Source organism: Cyrtonyx montezumae, unplaced genomic scaffold, assembly GCF_038088225.1.
Source record: "Cyrtonyx montezumae isolate F1298 unplaced genomic scaffold, pur_monq_1.0 scaffold_8, whole genome shotgun sequence".
Lineage (NCBI taxonomy): Eukaryota > Metazoa > Chordata > Aves > Galliformes > Odontophoridae > Cyrtonyx > Cyrtonyx montezumae.
The window spans coordinates 94,823,642-94,841,351 of record NW_027072089.1 but is presented as its reverse complement, the minus strand read 5'-3'; the positions used below and the strand labels follow the sequence as shown (position 1 = coordinate 94,841,351).

General features: G+C 40.1%; 2 protein-coding genes across 2 annotated transcripts in view; one reads left to right on the top strand and one right to left on the bottom strand.

Annotated features, from left to right (window-relative positions):
• Nucleotides 1-2,985: 2,985 nt before the first annotated feature.
• On the bottom strand, nucleotides 2,986-7,917 carry MPLKIP (M-phase specific PLK1 interacting protein). The gene is made up of 2 exons (XM_065752753.1): nucleotides 7,554-7,917; nucleotides 2,986-3,243 (listed from the first exon to the last, which is right to left on the bottom strand). Exons 1-2 carry the CDS (start codon nucleotides 7,905-7,907, stop codon nucleotides 3,040-3,042), a joined length of 558 nt encoding a protein of 185 aa, XP_065608825.1. The 5' UTR covers nucleotides 7,908-7,917; the 3' UTR covers nucleotides 2,986-3,039.
• A 1,731-nt stretch (nucleotides 7,918-9,648) lies between these two features.
• SUGCT (succinyl-CoA:glutarate-CoA transferase) overlaps nucleotides 9,649-17,710 on the top strand; it is a 324,796-nt gene continuing 316,734 nt past the window's right edge. Inside the window, exons 1-4 of the mRNA XM_065752744.1 lie at nucleotides 9,649-9,766; nucleotides 12,177-12,228; nucleotides 12,315-12,388; nucleotides 16,907-16,992. Coding sequence (XP_065608816.1) covers nucleotides 9,649-9,766; nucleotides 12,177-12,228; nucleotides 12,315-12,388; nucleotides 16,907-16,992 — 330 coding nt within the window. The remainder of the gene's footprint in view (nucleotides 9,767-12,176; nucleotides 12,229-12,314; nucleotides 12,389-16,906; nucleotides 16,993-17,710) is intronic.

The following is a 17,710-nucleotide window of genomic DNA, read 5'->3' as shown; positions in this document are numbered from 1 at the left end:
TTACTTTTCAACAACTGAATGGAAAAGAAGTCTCAATGGACAATGAATGCAAACAAAACTGAATTGACAGAATGTCTATTAATCCAAACTTCTGAACAGTTAAAAGGACTTACCTTAAATTTTGCTGAGGAAAACGTAATACCCATATTCTTAAGTGTGCTCATTACAGAATAACTTCATCAGCAAGACATAGAAACTATTCTGTTTCATGGGCTCATGAAGGAAGGATGCATTTCAGATGCTATTTTTTTTTTTATCATCAAATACTATTTCCAGAGTCATACTGTTGCTATGAAGAGGCTTCATAAACAAACGAGGAAGTGATATGTCCTATCTTCATTAGAAACATGTGGGAGAAAGAATTTTACCATATGGGAAAAGGGACAAAAATCAGTGAGGAAGTTAAGTGCTCAAGCTTCCTGGATATCATAGCAAAAACAAAACAAAACAAAAGGCAAAGTTTAAACTGTCTTTAAGTAAATTATATTTATAGCTCTAAACACATGTCCATGCAGTTTACAGCTATCCAACAACACCACTTTGATATTCTACTGTAATTTCAGAATTTCTCCTAGAAGCCAGAAGGTTTAATCACTTTAAAGTTTTTGGTAGGGTGTGATGAGTTTAATTTCTTATTACATCTAAATTCCTTGCAGATTCTTGACCAAATTATAGGAGTCTTTAGCAGCGTGATGTACTTTTAATTGTTGGGTCATATCCTGAAGCGCATAGGAGCAGCAGCTTAAAAGATGATTAAGCAGTGCTTCAAGATTATTTCCAGAATTCTCTTTCTGGAACATTTACCATCACTGATGTCTGTCACCCAGTTCCAGGAGCAAACAGTTATTACCAGAGGTGACTGGCTTTGATCTCTTGGTCAAGTGTAAAGCCAAAGTGGAAAAACACATCTTTGCAGCGTGCAAGGGTAGCTGATTGGTTACTGTAAATAAAGAGTTCCATCTCTAACAGTCTCTCTTCTGTCATGAATCCTTTTCCTTTCCTTTCTCCTTTTCAAATCCAGTTTCTTCTCATGTCTAACTGGGAACACATCATAACTTAAAAAATGTCAGGTGCTATCAGATCTACTTCCACAAGATCACCAAACACATTACAAAAAGTAAAGTGCACTGAATTACAAAGGAAAGAAGTAACAGAAAAGATGACTCAGTTAATCCTATAACTTTGTGTGCTTTATGGAAACTATCAAGGCAAAAAGAAAAAAAAAAGAAAAGAAAACTTTATACTCCACCTTTCAAAATGACATAACTGATTTTTAAATTCTGAGGAGTATCCGTAATTAATCAAGTAATTTCAGCTGTGCTGGTATGAGTTATAGATACCAATGCTGATAGCTGCCATAGAAGAAACAGTTTTGATTCTGGGACAATGATTTAAGAACTGTGATATCAAGCAGGCATTACGGTCTCAGTTCTCCGAGCAGACCTTTAGAATATAGTACTAGAAAAACAAAAAGGCCAATTGAAGGAAAACAAGTGACAAACTTTAGGTTGTGCTCATAAAAGTTTAAGACTCAGCTAGCATGTATTAACAAGTTACTCCCCCCACACACACACTAGCCCTTTCAGTTGTAAGTTGTTCCTGAAGGTGGTATTAAGCCAAGATAGTTTATGATGAAACAGACCAAGTGATCTACAGGACTATTGCACCTCAGCAAAACACAAGATACTCAGAACAATGTAATGCAATTCCCTGTGCTATTCACCATAACCACGCTTTAGGATTAAAGAAATATTTTCTAGTTTTTTTGGTAAGTATACAAGCTTAGAAGAAATATGCTCTGAAAACTGAACTAGTGTTTCTTATTTAACTAAGTTTTCACCTTCTATGTATTTACTAAAAGTAAAGATCAACAAATAACAGTAGGGCCAAACAACACTTTAGATATCCACTGCAGGCTTAACATGGCACGTAAAGAGCATGCCTACAGCTGGAACTATTTATTTGTTCTAAGTTACAATATTCACTAGTGAATTTAAGAATGATCTGCCATATTTAGACAAGACCTAAGAACAAGAAAGAAACCTTGTTGTTTTCCTGTTCAGGATAAAAATGTAACATGCACACAGTGAAAACAAGGATTTTCCAGAAAAGGATGCCAATTGTAGGTAAAAATTAAAAAAACCCAGAAAAGATGAAAAATACGATGCTATTAATGTACTAACGTCAACCATACAACAAAGTTCATTTCATTCTATGGTAATCTAAAGGTAAATCCAGAAAGTACATTTGCATTTAATTAATTCTGATACTTTGTGTTGCTTAGTCTAAAATTGCCATAGACTTGGTTATAATCCAGAACATGTAATCTTGTTTCAAATGCTTTTCTCTCTCTCTCTCTCTAAATACAGAAGTATTACAGAATAACGTTTAGGATTCAAGATCTTGTTCAACAAATTAAACATTTGTAAGATGTCACATCTGTTTCCTGAGATGGCTAAAGTCATGTTTCAGTTTCACATTACACTGTTACAGTGAACAGAAAATACTATGTACAAAATCAGAGCATACAAACACATTTACAATGTCACCTAATATAGCTACTACTATTTCTGTTAATCAGTACGCCTTAACAAAAGTCCTAAAATAATCTTTATACATTACAAAACAAGGATTTACAAAATTTTATTTTATTTCCAAGTTACTTCATTCTAAAAATGTTGAAACATAAAAAAAAAATAAAAATCACCATTTAAAGGAGTTCACAATAAAAGGCTAACAATCTGGCATTGAAGAAGAAAGCATATGGAAACCTGTTGTTAACAGTCACAAATTGGTCGCTGGTGATTAAAGAACACTTTGTTCTTCATAGCTCGTAGGCACTTCCATGTTGCCAGATAGGTAACTTATCCTACCACTTCCTTTCCCTCCCCATACATAAAAATTTCAAATGCAATTAAAAAAAAAAAAAAAGGATAAAAGGGTGAATGTGATAAAATAAAAGCATTACTGTTCATCTTGTATAAAGATTTTGTCCCAAAGTTTTCCTGGCAGGATGGCGTTATTTGGCTTTTGAAAGTGTTAACTGAAACACCTCCCTTTTTTAGCAGTATATGTTGTTTGCTCACTGCCGTACTGTTGTTTTATGTCTGTAACAGAAACTGGCTCTAGGCCAGCCCATGGGTCCTCAAGCATTGAAGGTCTGTAATAGTTTTCCACATCATTAGACACTCTTTTCTCTCTGCCATGCGCTGTACCAAATGGAGTGGATGTCCTGGGTGATCCCTTTGGGAGAAAACCATCAAGTAAAGAAACATTTAATATGCTGATTCAAACTAAGTTTCCTTCTACAGCAGTAGAGCTTTGAAGCTTATCATGAATCATCTTCAAACAATAATTATTACTTCTCACCTGCTGCTCTTCCTCAAAAGAAATCGGCTTTTATTATACTTGAATTATCAGTTGTGATTTACCAGGATAAAATCCAATCTTCTCCAAAACACATTTTCATCATACTGGTACATAACTGCAGAAAAACTCTTATTCATAAGCTACTTAAGTTAACAACATGTCTATCTTAAAAGCTGCACAACAAAACAAAGTGTAGGGCTGAGGAAGAGTTGATAACGTTCAGAAGCAGAAGACAGATACTTGGTATTTAAGGACTGAGCACAGCAGTGTACAAATCAAATTGCTACCAACGACCCAAGGAACTCCAAAAAACACGTCCTTTTAATCAAATTTGTGTTTGTGAAATTTGACAGAAGACGACTTTCTTTTAATACACAGATTTTTATGGAACTCAGTGATTAAGCAGGCATTACAGGAAAGGCAATTATTTTGTCTGGAAGCTTATGATATTTTATTTTTTCCAAAGATCGAGGCCCACCACAATTGCTTCTACAAATCTGCTAAGGTGTGCAACCTACACAGGGCTAAGATGAAGCAAATTGCTGTACCCTTTTTCTCCCAACATCATCTACTGTTCTTTTCCTCAAATTCACTTCCCTAAAAGCGAGGTTTTGCCCCTAACCATGTTCATTTAAACTGGCTTGTTTTAACCAAAGAGAAACACACAAAATTACAGAAACACTACTGTTAGTCTAAAAATGAGCCTGTTGCATTCGGAATGATAAAGAACAGGATTCCTTGAGGTGGATGCCAGCTTCTGACTTGGTAAAGGATTGTGAAAACAGGGATTAGAGGTGGTTGGTTTTGTTTTTTGGACTAGCAGTGATGATAATTGAATTTGACCAATAACCTCCACAGAATATATCTAAATGGATCAATGGATCTAAATGAAGCAATTGCTGGGTGAAACTGAGCAACAGTGCCATAAAGTGAAGCCCCTACATTTAGCCCTGAGACACTGGAACAGTTTAGTCTGGAACCTGTTTCTAAAAAAGTACTCTGGGAGGAGCCTGCTTGTGGGGTCCCAATATTTGTTTCTTTAGAATTCCTGAAGATTGATTACAGTGGAGACACAACTAAATATGGGAACATCCACTTGTAATTTGCAGGATGTTTGTTTCTAATGTTTCACCACAGCCAATCGCATTTTGCAGGTAAGATGATGATGTCACTAGAGAAAAGTACTAAAAGAAAATTATTTTATGAAGTATAATACCAAAGCATGAGCATAAGGTATTTTTAAGGAATAAGGAGTCAATATGCACTAAAAAAAATGGTGTTAATGTTAGTTAAGCAATCACGCTAATGGTAAAGCATACACAACACGCTTTACACAATGCATTATACCTTCCAAATAAAAAAAACTTTTAAGTACCATGTCTAATAAAAGCCCTACACCACCTAAATGTGGAGTGTTATTAATGTTATGTGTAACCCACAGCACTCAGAAGAAAGCTGGACTAATCAACATAATGATCTGTAGTACATACAGTGACAATGAACTAATTCAATAGTAAGGCTCTTTTGGACAGATTTACAACTCTAAATTCCACTACAATATAACACAGGCCACATGCAGCACTGCAAGTTTTTACATGCTGGACATCTAGCATGGTTGTCATGTATCACTGTGTCACACAAAAATCAACAGCTTCCAATAAGTAGTAAATTTAAATACATAAACACGCATTTTTTAGATTTATAATACTATTCATTTTATGATTTTTTCTTTCTTTAGGGTAAAAAACATCAAGAGTGATTCTTCACATTATAGGAAAATGAAAACATACAGCCCTACCTGTACAAGTGAAACTGATGCCAATGATATCTTAGAAATATAACTGTATTTTACCGTCATTAGTGCCAATAACTTTCCCTCACTGAACTTGTCTTAAGGAAATGGTCAACCTATTCTCAGTGCCTTTTTCCAGTTCACAAATTTATCTCCACATAGGAAAAAAAACATCTTGTGGTGCCATTCACTGCCGAAGAAGGCAATACTATCTTGACGAGAGTGACAGTCTTCTCTCATCAGCCTTCTTCACCTGAAGTAATGTGAGCTTCTGGCAGATGCACAAAGCACATATATCATGCTTGTACCATTTGACAAGATTATCTTGGAACTTCCTGTAAAAGTTTTCACCAGTACTAGCTGCGGCTTTGCTAACTCCTGTTCAGTATAGAAGGTGAAATGCTACCTCTAAGTGAATTCTAAGAGGTGATATTTGTGAGATTCAACAAACTTCATAATATTTAGAAGCAGGTGTGTCCCTGTGGAAAAACAGAAAGCTCAATAAAGCATTGGCTGTGTGAAAATTTTAAGTTTTCTGTTCCTTCTGTCCAAAGCACAAATGTGAGCATAAAACACTAACACGGTATCACCCAGAACACTAAAGTATAAACTGTCTTTTGGATTTCATTGTGAGATTTTAAGGGGTCACTTATGATTTTCACCTCAAAGGTGACAATAACATCATGAATTTTAAGAGCACAATAGTTCTCTTAACAATAGCATCTACAGAAGACAAAGGAGCAACCCCTCCGAAGAAATCTGATGTTCAGAACATGGAATAAAATCCCACCACTGAAATCTACTCATGGCCTCACGGATGGAGTTTCTTGCCCATCTAAAAAAAATGAGATGTCACAGTTTTGAGATTTCCTCCCTCCTTGATGGCCACTATTGCCTCCCAGGTGAAACAGCCTGTGGGCACACATGTAGAAGTGCATGCACACACTACCTTAGTGCTAGTCTGTAGGCTACCTACAGAAATACAAATGTCTAAGTCTTAAAAAGCACTGCATTCAGGTCAATGAACTTAAATTACTCACAAGGTCTGCAGAAGGAAAGAGAAGAAGCAAAAACATTGGATTCAAACTTCTTTATGTAAGGCTTTCTTCTTAATACTAAGGATTGAGCTCATGAGACTGTTTCTGCCCACAGGTCCTGATATGCTGACTAGAGCTAGAAGCAAAAGGATTTCTGCATATTTTTGGCTCAGGTAATGTAAGGCGGGCTTTTAAAAAGTGAATATTCAGATGGTGATTTTCTGTAGGGAAATCGTACATTAGTGACTAAGTTCTCTCTTCCCAGTGCCAGTGCCATTTCTATGCTATAATGAGATCCTACTGAAAGGCAGAACCCTCACATCTTTTTTCTTTTTCTTAAGAAAAAGTACAGAGGCTTAAGCAACCTGCAGGCCCTCACAGTAACAGCCTTATATGAGAAAAAAATGTTTCATGTTCACAATAATTCTCTTTCACTAGTTATGAAATTGTTCTAAGACAGTTATCTGCACTATAAAAAAGAAATCAGACTTCATGACTGGAAATGTCACTAGAAAATGCAGGCACATTAAGATTTCAGTGGTCTGTATTAACATTTGACTTCATTTTACTCTTCAAAGCATCAGCAGGAGCACCTGAAAGTTTTACCATAGTCTTTATCGCATGTGATATTTTCTACACTTTTTAGGATTCTTTAACACAGACGTTATCTGACTTCGTGCAGTAGAGTATGGTATCATCTCAAGATCTGCCCTCTTCGTTTGTATTACTAGTCACACACCAAGTAAGCCATCCTGATAACAGTGTAACTCACTGAACCTGTTACTGTTAACTCTTGGGAAAACTACCTTATATAAATTGAAGCTTTCAATGCAAGGGAAGGACTTGTAAAAGGCATGCTGTGACCCTAACAGATGCTCTGCTTTCTGTTCAGGGGAACCTCAGCTTCTTTCTCTTTAGCAAATTATTCCTCACTTCTCTCTAAGCCTATCCCAGAGAGCTCTTGTACGTGCATAGGGCAGCTCCTGCGACATCAGGCAACACTAGATGGAAAAGCACAGTGCTTCCCCGTTGTTTTAAGGAGCACAGATCAAAGGGAAGTAAATTCGAAGGGCAGAGACGCTTACTGCTGTTTTGGGTGGTATTCAGTTCCCTCTCCACCTTCCCACCCCGGAACGTTAGGAGGAAAGAAGCCCTCGTGCTCTAGGCCTCGGGCAGCCTAACGGCCCCCTCTCTATCCCGCACCGCGGTCTCTCCATCCTCCCAAAGGCGGAGGGCAGACGTCGCAGGAGGAGGAGAAGGGAGCTGCCGCCTTCTCCCATGCCCGGCCGCCCGCTGCTCGCTCCCTCCTTCCCTCCCTCGGCGCGGCCCTGGCCCCTCGTCGCCCTGCCCCATACCTGGTAGTGCCTCTGGTAGCCCCCGGTCGAGCGCTTGTGCTGCTGCGGGTGCGGGGCAGCTCCGGCCGGGGACCTGCCGCCGCGAGGAGCCGGGTAGCGGGGGCTGGCGTTCTGCGGCCTGCGCGGGGTCTGCCCCGCCGGCGACGGGCTCCCGAACCGCCCGCCTCCTCCGAAACCGGGGCTTCGGGGCGGCAGCCCGCCGCCGTAAGGCCCGGGCCAGGGGCCGTAGGGCGGCGTGTGGAGCGGGCTCCCGTAGCCCCGGGGCGAGGGGGGCACGGGGCCGATGGAAGGAGGGCTCCGGAATCCGCTGCCCGCGTACGAAGGCGTCGGGGGTCGGAAGCTCTGCCGGTACATGGCCTGGTCAACGCGGTGCGGCGGAGACAAAGAGGAATAAAACATGCGCAACGCGTCCCGGACGCGGCCTCGGCAGCACCGGCTGCTACAGCTGCTGGATCACAGTCCGCCGCTCTGCGCCAACGTTCCGGGCACACAAGGTTCCGCGCTCACGATCTTCCGTTTGGAACGCGCGCGCGGGCACGTTGTTGCTTTGTCTCTAGGAGGCTTCTAAACGTCGGTTGCAAGCGCCGGCCGCGCTTCGGTAGCTCGGGCAGCGAAACTCCGAGAACGCAGGACGAAGCGCTCTCTTGGAGGAGAGCCCTGTTTTTGGCGAGATTACGTTATTTGCGGCATTCTTGTTCACTTCCCCGTGAAAACATGGGGTATTATCCTCGTGAATCCGAAGAGGAAACGCAGAGATTAGACTCACTGATCTTCGCTAATCCTCTGCTGTTTTATCTTCTCTAAAAGACCAATTTCCTACCTTTTGTGGTACACGCAAGGAATGCCATATCTACACAAGGCTAATTTACCGACAAATCAGTTTATCCCTCTGTCCAGTCTTGTTCCAGAAATAGATTGTTTCTTTCAATTATTATCAAACCAAACCGATTAAAAATAGTCATTGTTACACAGATGTTGAGTCAAACCAGGATAGCTTTACTAATGAATTTCTTCTTGTTGACAAATCTTAACTACTTCTAGGACTGCAAGCATCCACATCCCATGTTTCAGTACACACAGCCAGTCCAGCTGACAAACCTGTTGCACAGCTGATCTTCCCTGTGCCTTTCCTCAGCATGTAGGATCTTCGTGAACACTTCTAAGAGTGATATTTGCAGTGCTCACTTTCAAGCAGTCAGAAGGGTAATCTACCAATGAGGTACAGATGTTATCCTCACAGTGCTTTTTCCATTAATAAATGCTGAACCTCTGTGCAAGATTTTTACTTTTTTCTTAACGCTTTTAAAAAGCAAAAAGACACCATGATTTTTGTGGCCTTTCCTTTTTGTCCCAAGCTAAAAATATCGTGGAAGTTGCCAGCTCAGGGCAAAATCATTTACAGGTTCAGCAAAGTTAACCCTTCCAGTTAACCCATCCAGACGTAGACAGCCAAAGGCTCAGCTTATGATGCAACTGACATTGCACCTTCAGCATAGCAGAACTCAGCTAAAGGATCCTCCTCCTGCTAGCAAGAGGATTTAATGGCATACAAGATCGCTGCCTAACTCACACACGTGGTAAATGCTTGTGGGGATATTTTAGTTTTATTTGATCTTGGCAGCATCACACACTCCTATTTGTACACTCAACCAGATACACAAGTGCATAGGGGGTATATGTGATGGCTGAAAAAAAAAAAAAAGTCATTCCATATAAATTCTGGGCTTTATGTTCCAATTAAACCACATACACTACAGAAGATAAAATTATAGCTCATTACCACTTTCAACAAGGCCGGGACCTCCAGCAGGAAGCGTTCCTAACCCGCAACCTGCCTGATGCTTAAGCAACCCTACTCCCTCTGGAAGGTCCCCAAGAGAGCAGAACCACCCATCCCTACTTCCCACCCCACGCCTGCGCACCGCCCCAAGTCGGGACCAATTTAACGCCTCCCTCCCCGAGGGCGGAAAACAGTTGAGCGTCGCGCACGCGCAGTGCAGCGGAGCGCGCACCTTTTCGCGGCGTTCTCCGGGGCGCTCGGTCTTTGCCGTCCGCGTACCGCTGGGAGCCGCGCTGCCTCTCGCTGCGCGCAGGGATGCTGGGCGCCGGGATGGCGCGGAGCGGCTGCGGCCGCGGGCTGTGGAGGAGCTCGCGTTGCGCTACCTTGTTCTCAGCGTGCGGAGGGGCGCGAGGTGGCGGTGCTCCGCCGGCAGGTAGCCGTGCCAGTGTCTCGTCGTGTTACGGTCGGAAGGAGCGTGGAGTTGTGCTCCCATAGCAAGCAGTGTGGCAGCGGGCTGTGGTTGGGTGGTTTGGTTGTAGTGTTCTGACTGTAGGAGTTTAAAATGAGCTGTGCAGCCAAAGCAGGGACTTGGCGTCTGAGGAGTTCCTCAGTTCCTCTGCAGTTGGAAGTAATTGGATTACAGTTGATTTCGGACAAATTAGCGTTTTTATTCAGTGTACTAAGATAGCCTTTTTTCAGTTATGCATATAAAGGAAAATTTGAGAGCACGATATGAAGATGGTTTGGTCTGCTCTGCCACAGAATGGTCCTTCTGGCTGCATACTCATACCCTTACAATAGGCTCACCTGTGGCTACCCCTGATTTTACATTAGGTGGTGGGTTGCACTAGGGAGTCTGAGCTGTATTGAGAGTGAAATAACCTGTTAAAACTCCATAAATGACACCTTACACTGAAGCATGGCTGACCTGCTTGGGGTCAATTCAGATGTGGTGGGAATAGTTCATGTACAAATAGAATGAAGGAAGAGTTGGGAGAATGGGTTTGGTTTCAGTCATGGTTACTGGAAAAGGAAACAATAGAAGAGAAAGCGTCTCTCAGTTTGAGAGAACTTTTTGGTCTGTGCTCAACCGGAATGCTAACAAAAAGCACTTGGGGGAAGAGGTTTGGCTTTCTATACGTGCCTGATGTGAGTCCAGACAGAAAAATGAAGGCAGGAATTGCTTCTGGTCACTGCCAATTGGTTCTGATCTTTCCTGTTTGCGATGGTGTGGCTTTTCCCCTCGCTTTTCTTCTTACAGTGCAGGGTGGGTAGTGTTCCAGGGATCAGCGCTGCTGCTCTGAAGGCCACAAGACTTTGTCTTGTCATTCTTTCCACAAACCTGTGTCCTGCTGGGATAAGAGTTTGGGTTTTCTTTCTTCGGAGGCTGGTGGATCTGTTGTCTTCCTTGGTCTCTCACAAGCAAGCTTTCCGTCTCTGCTTGCACTTCTCTACTGTTTTGGATGTCGCCTTTATCCCTTGGCTTTTATTAGTATTTCACAGTGGCCCATGTCTCTGTAACAACAGCAGTACTCATGTGTTATGTTCCAACTGAAAGAGTTCTGGTCCCTGAGTGGAGCATTAACTGTAACATAATGTGAGTGGTAATTAGCAAAGATTCATCTGTCCCAGTTATGCATAAATACATACATACATATACATCAAGTTCCACAGGCTGTCTGAGGAAAGGTCTTTGTGGATTCCTAAAACTGTTAGCCGCAGGTAGAAAGCCTGTTAGAAAGACTGTTGGCTGTGCAGAGTTGTTGCTGTATTGCTCCAGTGAAAGGGAAGTAGCACTGAGTGCTGGCTCAGGAGGTGAGCCATTGAATAAGATCATTTTTAGATGAAACGGAAACTATAGAGGAATCTGGTCCCTCTTTGTTAACTGTTTCCGCTAAACTGACATTACGGTCATAGTGAAGCAAATGTGCTCTGTTCCTTAATAGATAAGCATATGTTGACGTGCTTGCATAAGTATAGCCAACTGGATAAATATGAAATTTGCATGGAGGATCTGTGATGCTTACCTGGCACAGGTATTTTTCAGCACCGGGAGCTCTTACTAATGTCTGCAGTGTTGAAGAGGGGAGGCAATCTGAATTTTTCTGTAGGGTTTGAAATGCATGGCTACTTGTAGATCAGCCTATTTTCAACATCCTGCCTGGTCTGCATATTGCATCAGAAAACCAAAGACCATGAAGCTCAAATCCCTTTGGAATGATGGCTGTTTCTTAGGGCTGGTCAGGCTGGAAGGTGTGGGGAGGGGAAGGAGGAAAGGGTGGTGATTTGCTAGCAGTAATCTTGCATGTGTACTTGCCATAAAAAATTGAAAGGCAGATCAAGTGTGACTTTGATTCACACAATACATACAGATTCACACAATAACCTGTTTTTGAAATTGAGAGATTTGTTTGTATGGTGCAAGTGCATGGGTCTACTACACAGATCAGACCACTGTGCTGCTGTGGATTTTGTACTTCAAGTTGGTCTGTTATCCATTAATTTCAGTTTGTGGTGTTCTGATGTTTACTGCGCTTTTTTTTTTGTTGGTTCTTTCTTTGTGTTAAGTGTTTGAAGGCTGTGTGAGTGTTAGCAGTAGGAGTGTATAAAGTACCTTGCAGTATTTTCACTGTAGAATTCTGAGCTGTTTGAGATAGGTTCTGCAATGTTAACCACAAGATTTTTGTATTTTGAAGGGTTTTATTGATGTAATATAATCCTAATAACACACCTCTGCAGAAAGCTTTATCTTCCCTCCCTGAATGTAAGATGAGAGTTAAATCAATCAGAAACACCTTGCTAAAGGAATCAAGAGTAACCTACTGTTTTCTGGTTCTTGTCAGGTGCTGGTAATGTAAAACCACTGGATGGTGTGAAAATTCTTGATTTAACAAGGTTTGTGTTTTGTTTATAATTTGGGACACTGTCTAGATGTAAATGCTGTTGGGTAAAAGCTAAGAAAATCTTATTAAATTTTACAGAGTGCTTGCAGGGCCCTTTGCCACAATGAATTTAGGAGATCTAGGGGCTGAAGTTATCAAAGTGGAGAAACCAGGTAAGATTGTCTTTGTTTTATATGTGGTAAGAATGCGGGCTAATTTAGCAAATGATTGTGTATGTATTGTTTCTGTATTTGGAATTGTCATCTTTTATGGTTTTCCTCACGTTCTTAATGGCAGTTTGCTTTGTGATAATGTTGTGCGATGTTTGCTATGGATTGGGAATATATGATTGTTTAAATATTTCAAAGGTGACCAATAATAAGTTTATTTGTTGATTGTATGTTTGTGATGGTCATGTGTATGGTATTGGGGCTAAAAGACACTTCATTTTATAGCAGCTTGTATATCTTTGTGAAGCAATAGCTATCATATTTGTGGAATGTGTTGATGTAGTTGCTCTATTTCTGGTGTGTCAGATTGTCAATCTATTACTAGATTTGCTTGCACGTCTATGGCCTGTTTGCTTGAAGTTTAACACTGTACTCCATTATGTGTATTTTGTTCAGGTAAATATATATATGTAGTCAGGATTGAAGCTGTAAGGTGAGGTCATTTGTTTTTCCAGATGCTATGTACAAAACAGTGTTGGATCCTCTTTCCTAAAATGCCTTATCCCATCTCTAAAATTAAGTTGATTTCTTTTGAATGGTTTAGTTTTAAATTGTCATGGGGGTGTTTAGATGTTTGGAGTTTTTTGTCTAGTGGTGAAAGGGTAAAAGCAGAATTGTAAGTGTAGTATGGTCTCCAAAATTTGACAAACGTATTATAGTTATATTATACAGAATTATAAGTTTCCAGGGTTTTTTACTTAAGGTACCATTTATTATTATTTTTTGAATGCTGGTGATTTCCTTATATTAGGAGCATTCAATTAAAATTTTTCATTGTCCTTCCTAACAAGATAAATGGGAACAGGCCGCCCAGAGAGGTTGTGCAGTCTCCTCTGGAGATAGTCAAAACCCACCTGGATGCTTTCCAGTGCAACCTGCTGCAGGGACCCTGCTTTAACAGGGATGTTGGTCTCTTCCAATTTTTGTGATTCTGTGGTTCTTGTAAATATTGCGTCCTAACATCACTGACCACTGTGTATCTCTGACAGGCAGATATAGTGCGAGCCAAACTGTGATGGAAGGAGCCATACACTTTACAACCTACCTCAGAGTATGCATTTAAGTATTTAAGTGTATGATAGAAAAAAGCGCCTGAAATTCCGCACAGAGGGCAATATGTGCCTTTGTCATAGGGAGAAATGGTATAGGTATGTTTTCAAATAATTTCCTTTTAATTTATTAAAAGGACTGGAAATAAAATTACCGGAAGAATTAGTCTGGGGCAGTATGCTATGCTGTGATGTTCTCTTTATGGTTCTCTTTTAAGGCTTGGGGCTGAAAGTTCATGTTTTTTAAACCTTGTGGTTTAAAACTTGATTAATAAGAGGAAGTATTTTGAATGTTTATTTTTTTTTTCCCACTGTAGTGCTAGGGTTCTGTGACTCAGTTCTCTCTGATCCCAAATTTCTCAGGTAACATTAAACATAAATACCTCTTTCTACACAGGATTTGAGTAGTGGTAAAAGGGCATGTATCACTTTAGTTTTGGAAACAGAAGCACTGCTTTTAGTTTTCATTTCCATATTACAAGGAGAAAACATAACATGAACTTTGAAATATGTAATTTGTTTATATTGCTTTTGTATCATTTGATACACAGGGAGTGTGGTGGGGAGTGGCAAATGTTTTGACTAATAGTGTGCCAATTCACCTTATACTCTATATCAGTGTTTTCCTCTTTAATGTTAATCTTCTTGGTTGTTAGATTTCTGACAAGATAATTTTTAATTTTCTCTGGAAGCATGAGAAGTGGAAGAAGTTGTTTTCTTCATGAAATAGCTATATCTTTGAAGTCCAGGATGTGATACTCCTGTATAGATGGAAATGGGAATTTACTGGAAAAAAAAAGAAATGTCTGAATTTGGATGAAAATCTTCCTTCTAGTTCTGAATATCTCTGGTATTAACAAGCTTCCAGAGTGTGTTTTCAGATGCAGAAACAGATTTCTGTTATTCCCTCAAAATTTGGTTGGACTCTGGTAGATAGTTTCATAAATAGAATTTATTTTAGAAATTATTTTTGTGTGCCTTAGCTTAACAAAATAATTTTCTTTTTCCACTCATGTACACTTCATATAGAAAGTTGTTTTTGAGATCTGTTGAGGGTTGAGCACTGCTTATAAAAACAACGAAAAGCCAACAAACAAAAATAACCACCAACCAAGAACAACAAAACGTTAACAAGAACAAAACCTGGTCATTTTATTGGAAAGAAGAATTATAAATGACATGGAATTCAGTTCTTTTAGAATTTCTTTCTGCTTTTGGCTTTCAGCTTGTCGTTATGCATTTGGGGTATGTAACTGTGCCACAGCAACTGTGAATCTTACATTTTTCTTCCATATTTAAGTGTCCATGTTTATATTTCTTTATTTTGTTTTTGGTATAGCCTTCACCAGTTCTTTTCAAAACTAATTGATCACATATTTGAGGTTCTAAGATGTATTAAATTTCCAGCATTTTATTTTTGATGGGAATTGCTAAGTTTTTGAACATCTAGCAAAATATTGAGCATTCATTAAAAGCCTTGTCATAGCAACCACTGGGTCATCACTGCTCATTCACTGTTCTGAGTGCTTTCACATCTGTGACAGGTAAGAAGCTGCATCAGTTTTATACTATCAGATGAGATGGGCAGAGGAGTGATTTCAGGTGTCTAGGTGGTGGGAATGGGAATGGAGTGGTGGAGCAATGTTGGTGATTAAGTATGAACTAATGATTTTAGAGGTTTACATTCTAGCTCTTGGAGTTTTGTTTTGTGGTTGCAGGGGGATGGAAACTTGAGAACTTCAAATGTTTGTAGAATGTGGTTTATCTCCTTTGAAAAGGAGGTGCAGGAGATGATGTCTGTTATCGTAGAAGTATTTATCTATACAGGACAGCAATCACACTAGCATTCCATGTGGGAAGTATTTTTGAATTTTTTTGCTTAAATGATGTGAAATGAGAGATTATAGAAGAAATACTATTTTTTCTTCCCCAGACTTCCTGCTTGAACTGAAATAGTTCTTTGAGGTACTAAACAATGTAAATAAATACAGATTATTGTAATTTACATTTGTTCAGCTTCTGCCACAGTTGATCTTAAACTGCTATAGCCTTTAAGTGTTATCCTAGTATGAAGCATGATGGAGTAGTTATACTGTATTGGACCAAAGGTCTTTAAGCTTAGTTCGGCATCTGTGCTAGTGTTAGCCTTCTGTGCTGCCTCTTTAAGGAAAGTTTATGCTGCTTTGAAGTTAGCAGAAACGTTGTGTATACTTTCTAGTGGTCAGGATGGTGATTATATCTGAATTTAAATTTAGCTTTGGCTCTACTTAGATTGCCAGTTTTATTTGTATTTTCTTATTAATTGGATTGCCAGTCTTCTTGATGTTTGAGAAAGGTTTTAAATTGAAAATTAAGTATAAAACATTCAATGACATTAGTATCTGTAGCATGTTTAACACTGTCTTGCTTTTCTGTAAGGCAAGAAAATTTCTGAACCGAAGACAGTAGCAAATGCTTCTTTTTGATGATGTCCTGCAGCACACAGCTTAATGAGCTGTGCTGATCAGTGGTATCATGACCTTGTTTCCAGAGTGTTTCAGGAATGGCTTATTGACTGTGTGCTGTCTGAGCAAGAGCATCTGCTAAATTCTTCAAGATTGCCTAAATAAAAGAATGCTGCTATGCCTCAAAGCAGTGCTTTACTTTAGAAAGGAATTAAATAGTGTATGGCAGCTGCTGAGTCACAGCCTGAATCACTGATGGAGCACCTGGAGAAAAGACCTGGTCAGCCCTAGGAGCACAGGTGAAGGCAGTTCACTTGTGTGACTGGAAGGGGTGGAGCCAGGCTCCACTCCTCTTAGACCTCATTTAAGGGCTGACTGCCCCTGAGGAAGGGTCTCTTGTTGGAGATCCCTCCTTTAAGGTTCTGTTCAGTACACCTAGAACCTGGTGGCTGGTAAGCATTCGACATTCTTCTTTTTTGTAACACCTTTTCATTGCACTGGTCCTGTTGCCATTATGAGGACATTGAGATGTGACTGTGTATTTATGTGAAGTGATTTTCTGTGAATTCCCTAAAAAGCATGCGTTAAAGTGATTGCTTTTCCCCTGTCTGCTAGTTTATGGGTGATTCATGGGTGATTCATAGGCTCATTAGGTTGGAAAGGACCTACAAGATCACCTGGTCCAACCATCCCTACCCACTAAGCTACTAAATCAAATCCCTTAGCACCTCATCTAAATGCTTCTTGAACAGTGCTAGGGACGGTGCCTCAACCACCTCCCTAGGCAGGCCATTCCAGTGCCTGACCACTCTTTCAGAGAAAAAATGTTTCCTCAAATCTAATCTATATCTTCCTCGGGTTGTTGAAGTTTAGAAGGCTTAAATATTACGTAGGATAATTTTAAAAACTTTTTTTTTCTGTTGTCAGTCTAATGTTGAATAACTACAAAAATGTGGTATTTCTTTCAGGAACTGGTGATGATACAAGAGCATGGGGCCCACCTTTTGTTGGAACAGAAAGTGTTTATTTTCTCAGTGTCAATAGAAATAAAAAGGTAAGTATGGTGCTTTAGTGAAGATTAGCCTGTCAGTTATAAAAGCAGTTAGACACAGCACTTCTCTTTCAAATTATTTGATTTTGATTTTTGTAGAAAGAGCTTCGTACAGTACGTGATTGCTGACAAAAAGCAGGTGAAAGTGAGCAGCGAAGCCTTAACTGAATATGATTAGTGGTCAGAGAGAACTTCCCATTTTTTTATATGTACTTTTATGAGAATTTATTTAAACTCATTTGACTCTTAGCATACCTAATGGAGCAGTAGTTACATTGGCTTTAATTGTGTTGTCAAGGTGAGTAAATTTCATGAGAAAAATGAGATGTTTTGAACAAAAAAGGCTGAGACTCTAGGATGGTCCTGAGATCAGCTGAAGCAAGTTCAAAATGTCAAGAGTGTTCAAAATGCAAGGAAGTTCAGAATGCCAGAGTGCTTTTGCTAGTTTCTGGTATGAAATTAACCCAGTTGAATTTCAGGGTGATAGTTACTGTTACTATTTTAAGGATCACTTTATTTTGGGTGGGTCAGCTGAGCTGACCTGCCTTTCCTGGCCTCTGGAGTTGTAGGAAAGTAGGCATCATGCTGTAGTTAGGTTGACAGAGAGAGCCTGTGACTCTTTGGGATTCAGATGAAGTTACGCAATGTGCCTGAGCTGTTCAGTGGCTTATTGCCTTGGAAACATTTGTTTCGTGTGTCCCCATGTGTACTTGCAGTAGTA

Bases quoted from the DNA above. Each gene is read 5' to 3' on its own strand.
- MPLKIP (XM_065752753.1), bottom strand. From the start codon at position 7,907: ATGTACCGGCAGAGCTTCCGACCCCCGACGCCTTCGTACGCGGGCAGC. The intron at 3,244-7,553 runs GTATGGGGCAGG...TTTCTCCCAAAG, and splicing joins GCTACCAGAGGCACTACCAG to GGATCACCCAGGACATCCAC.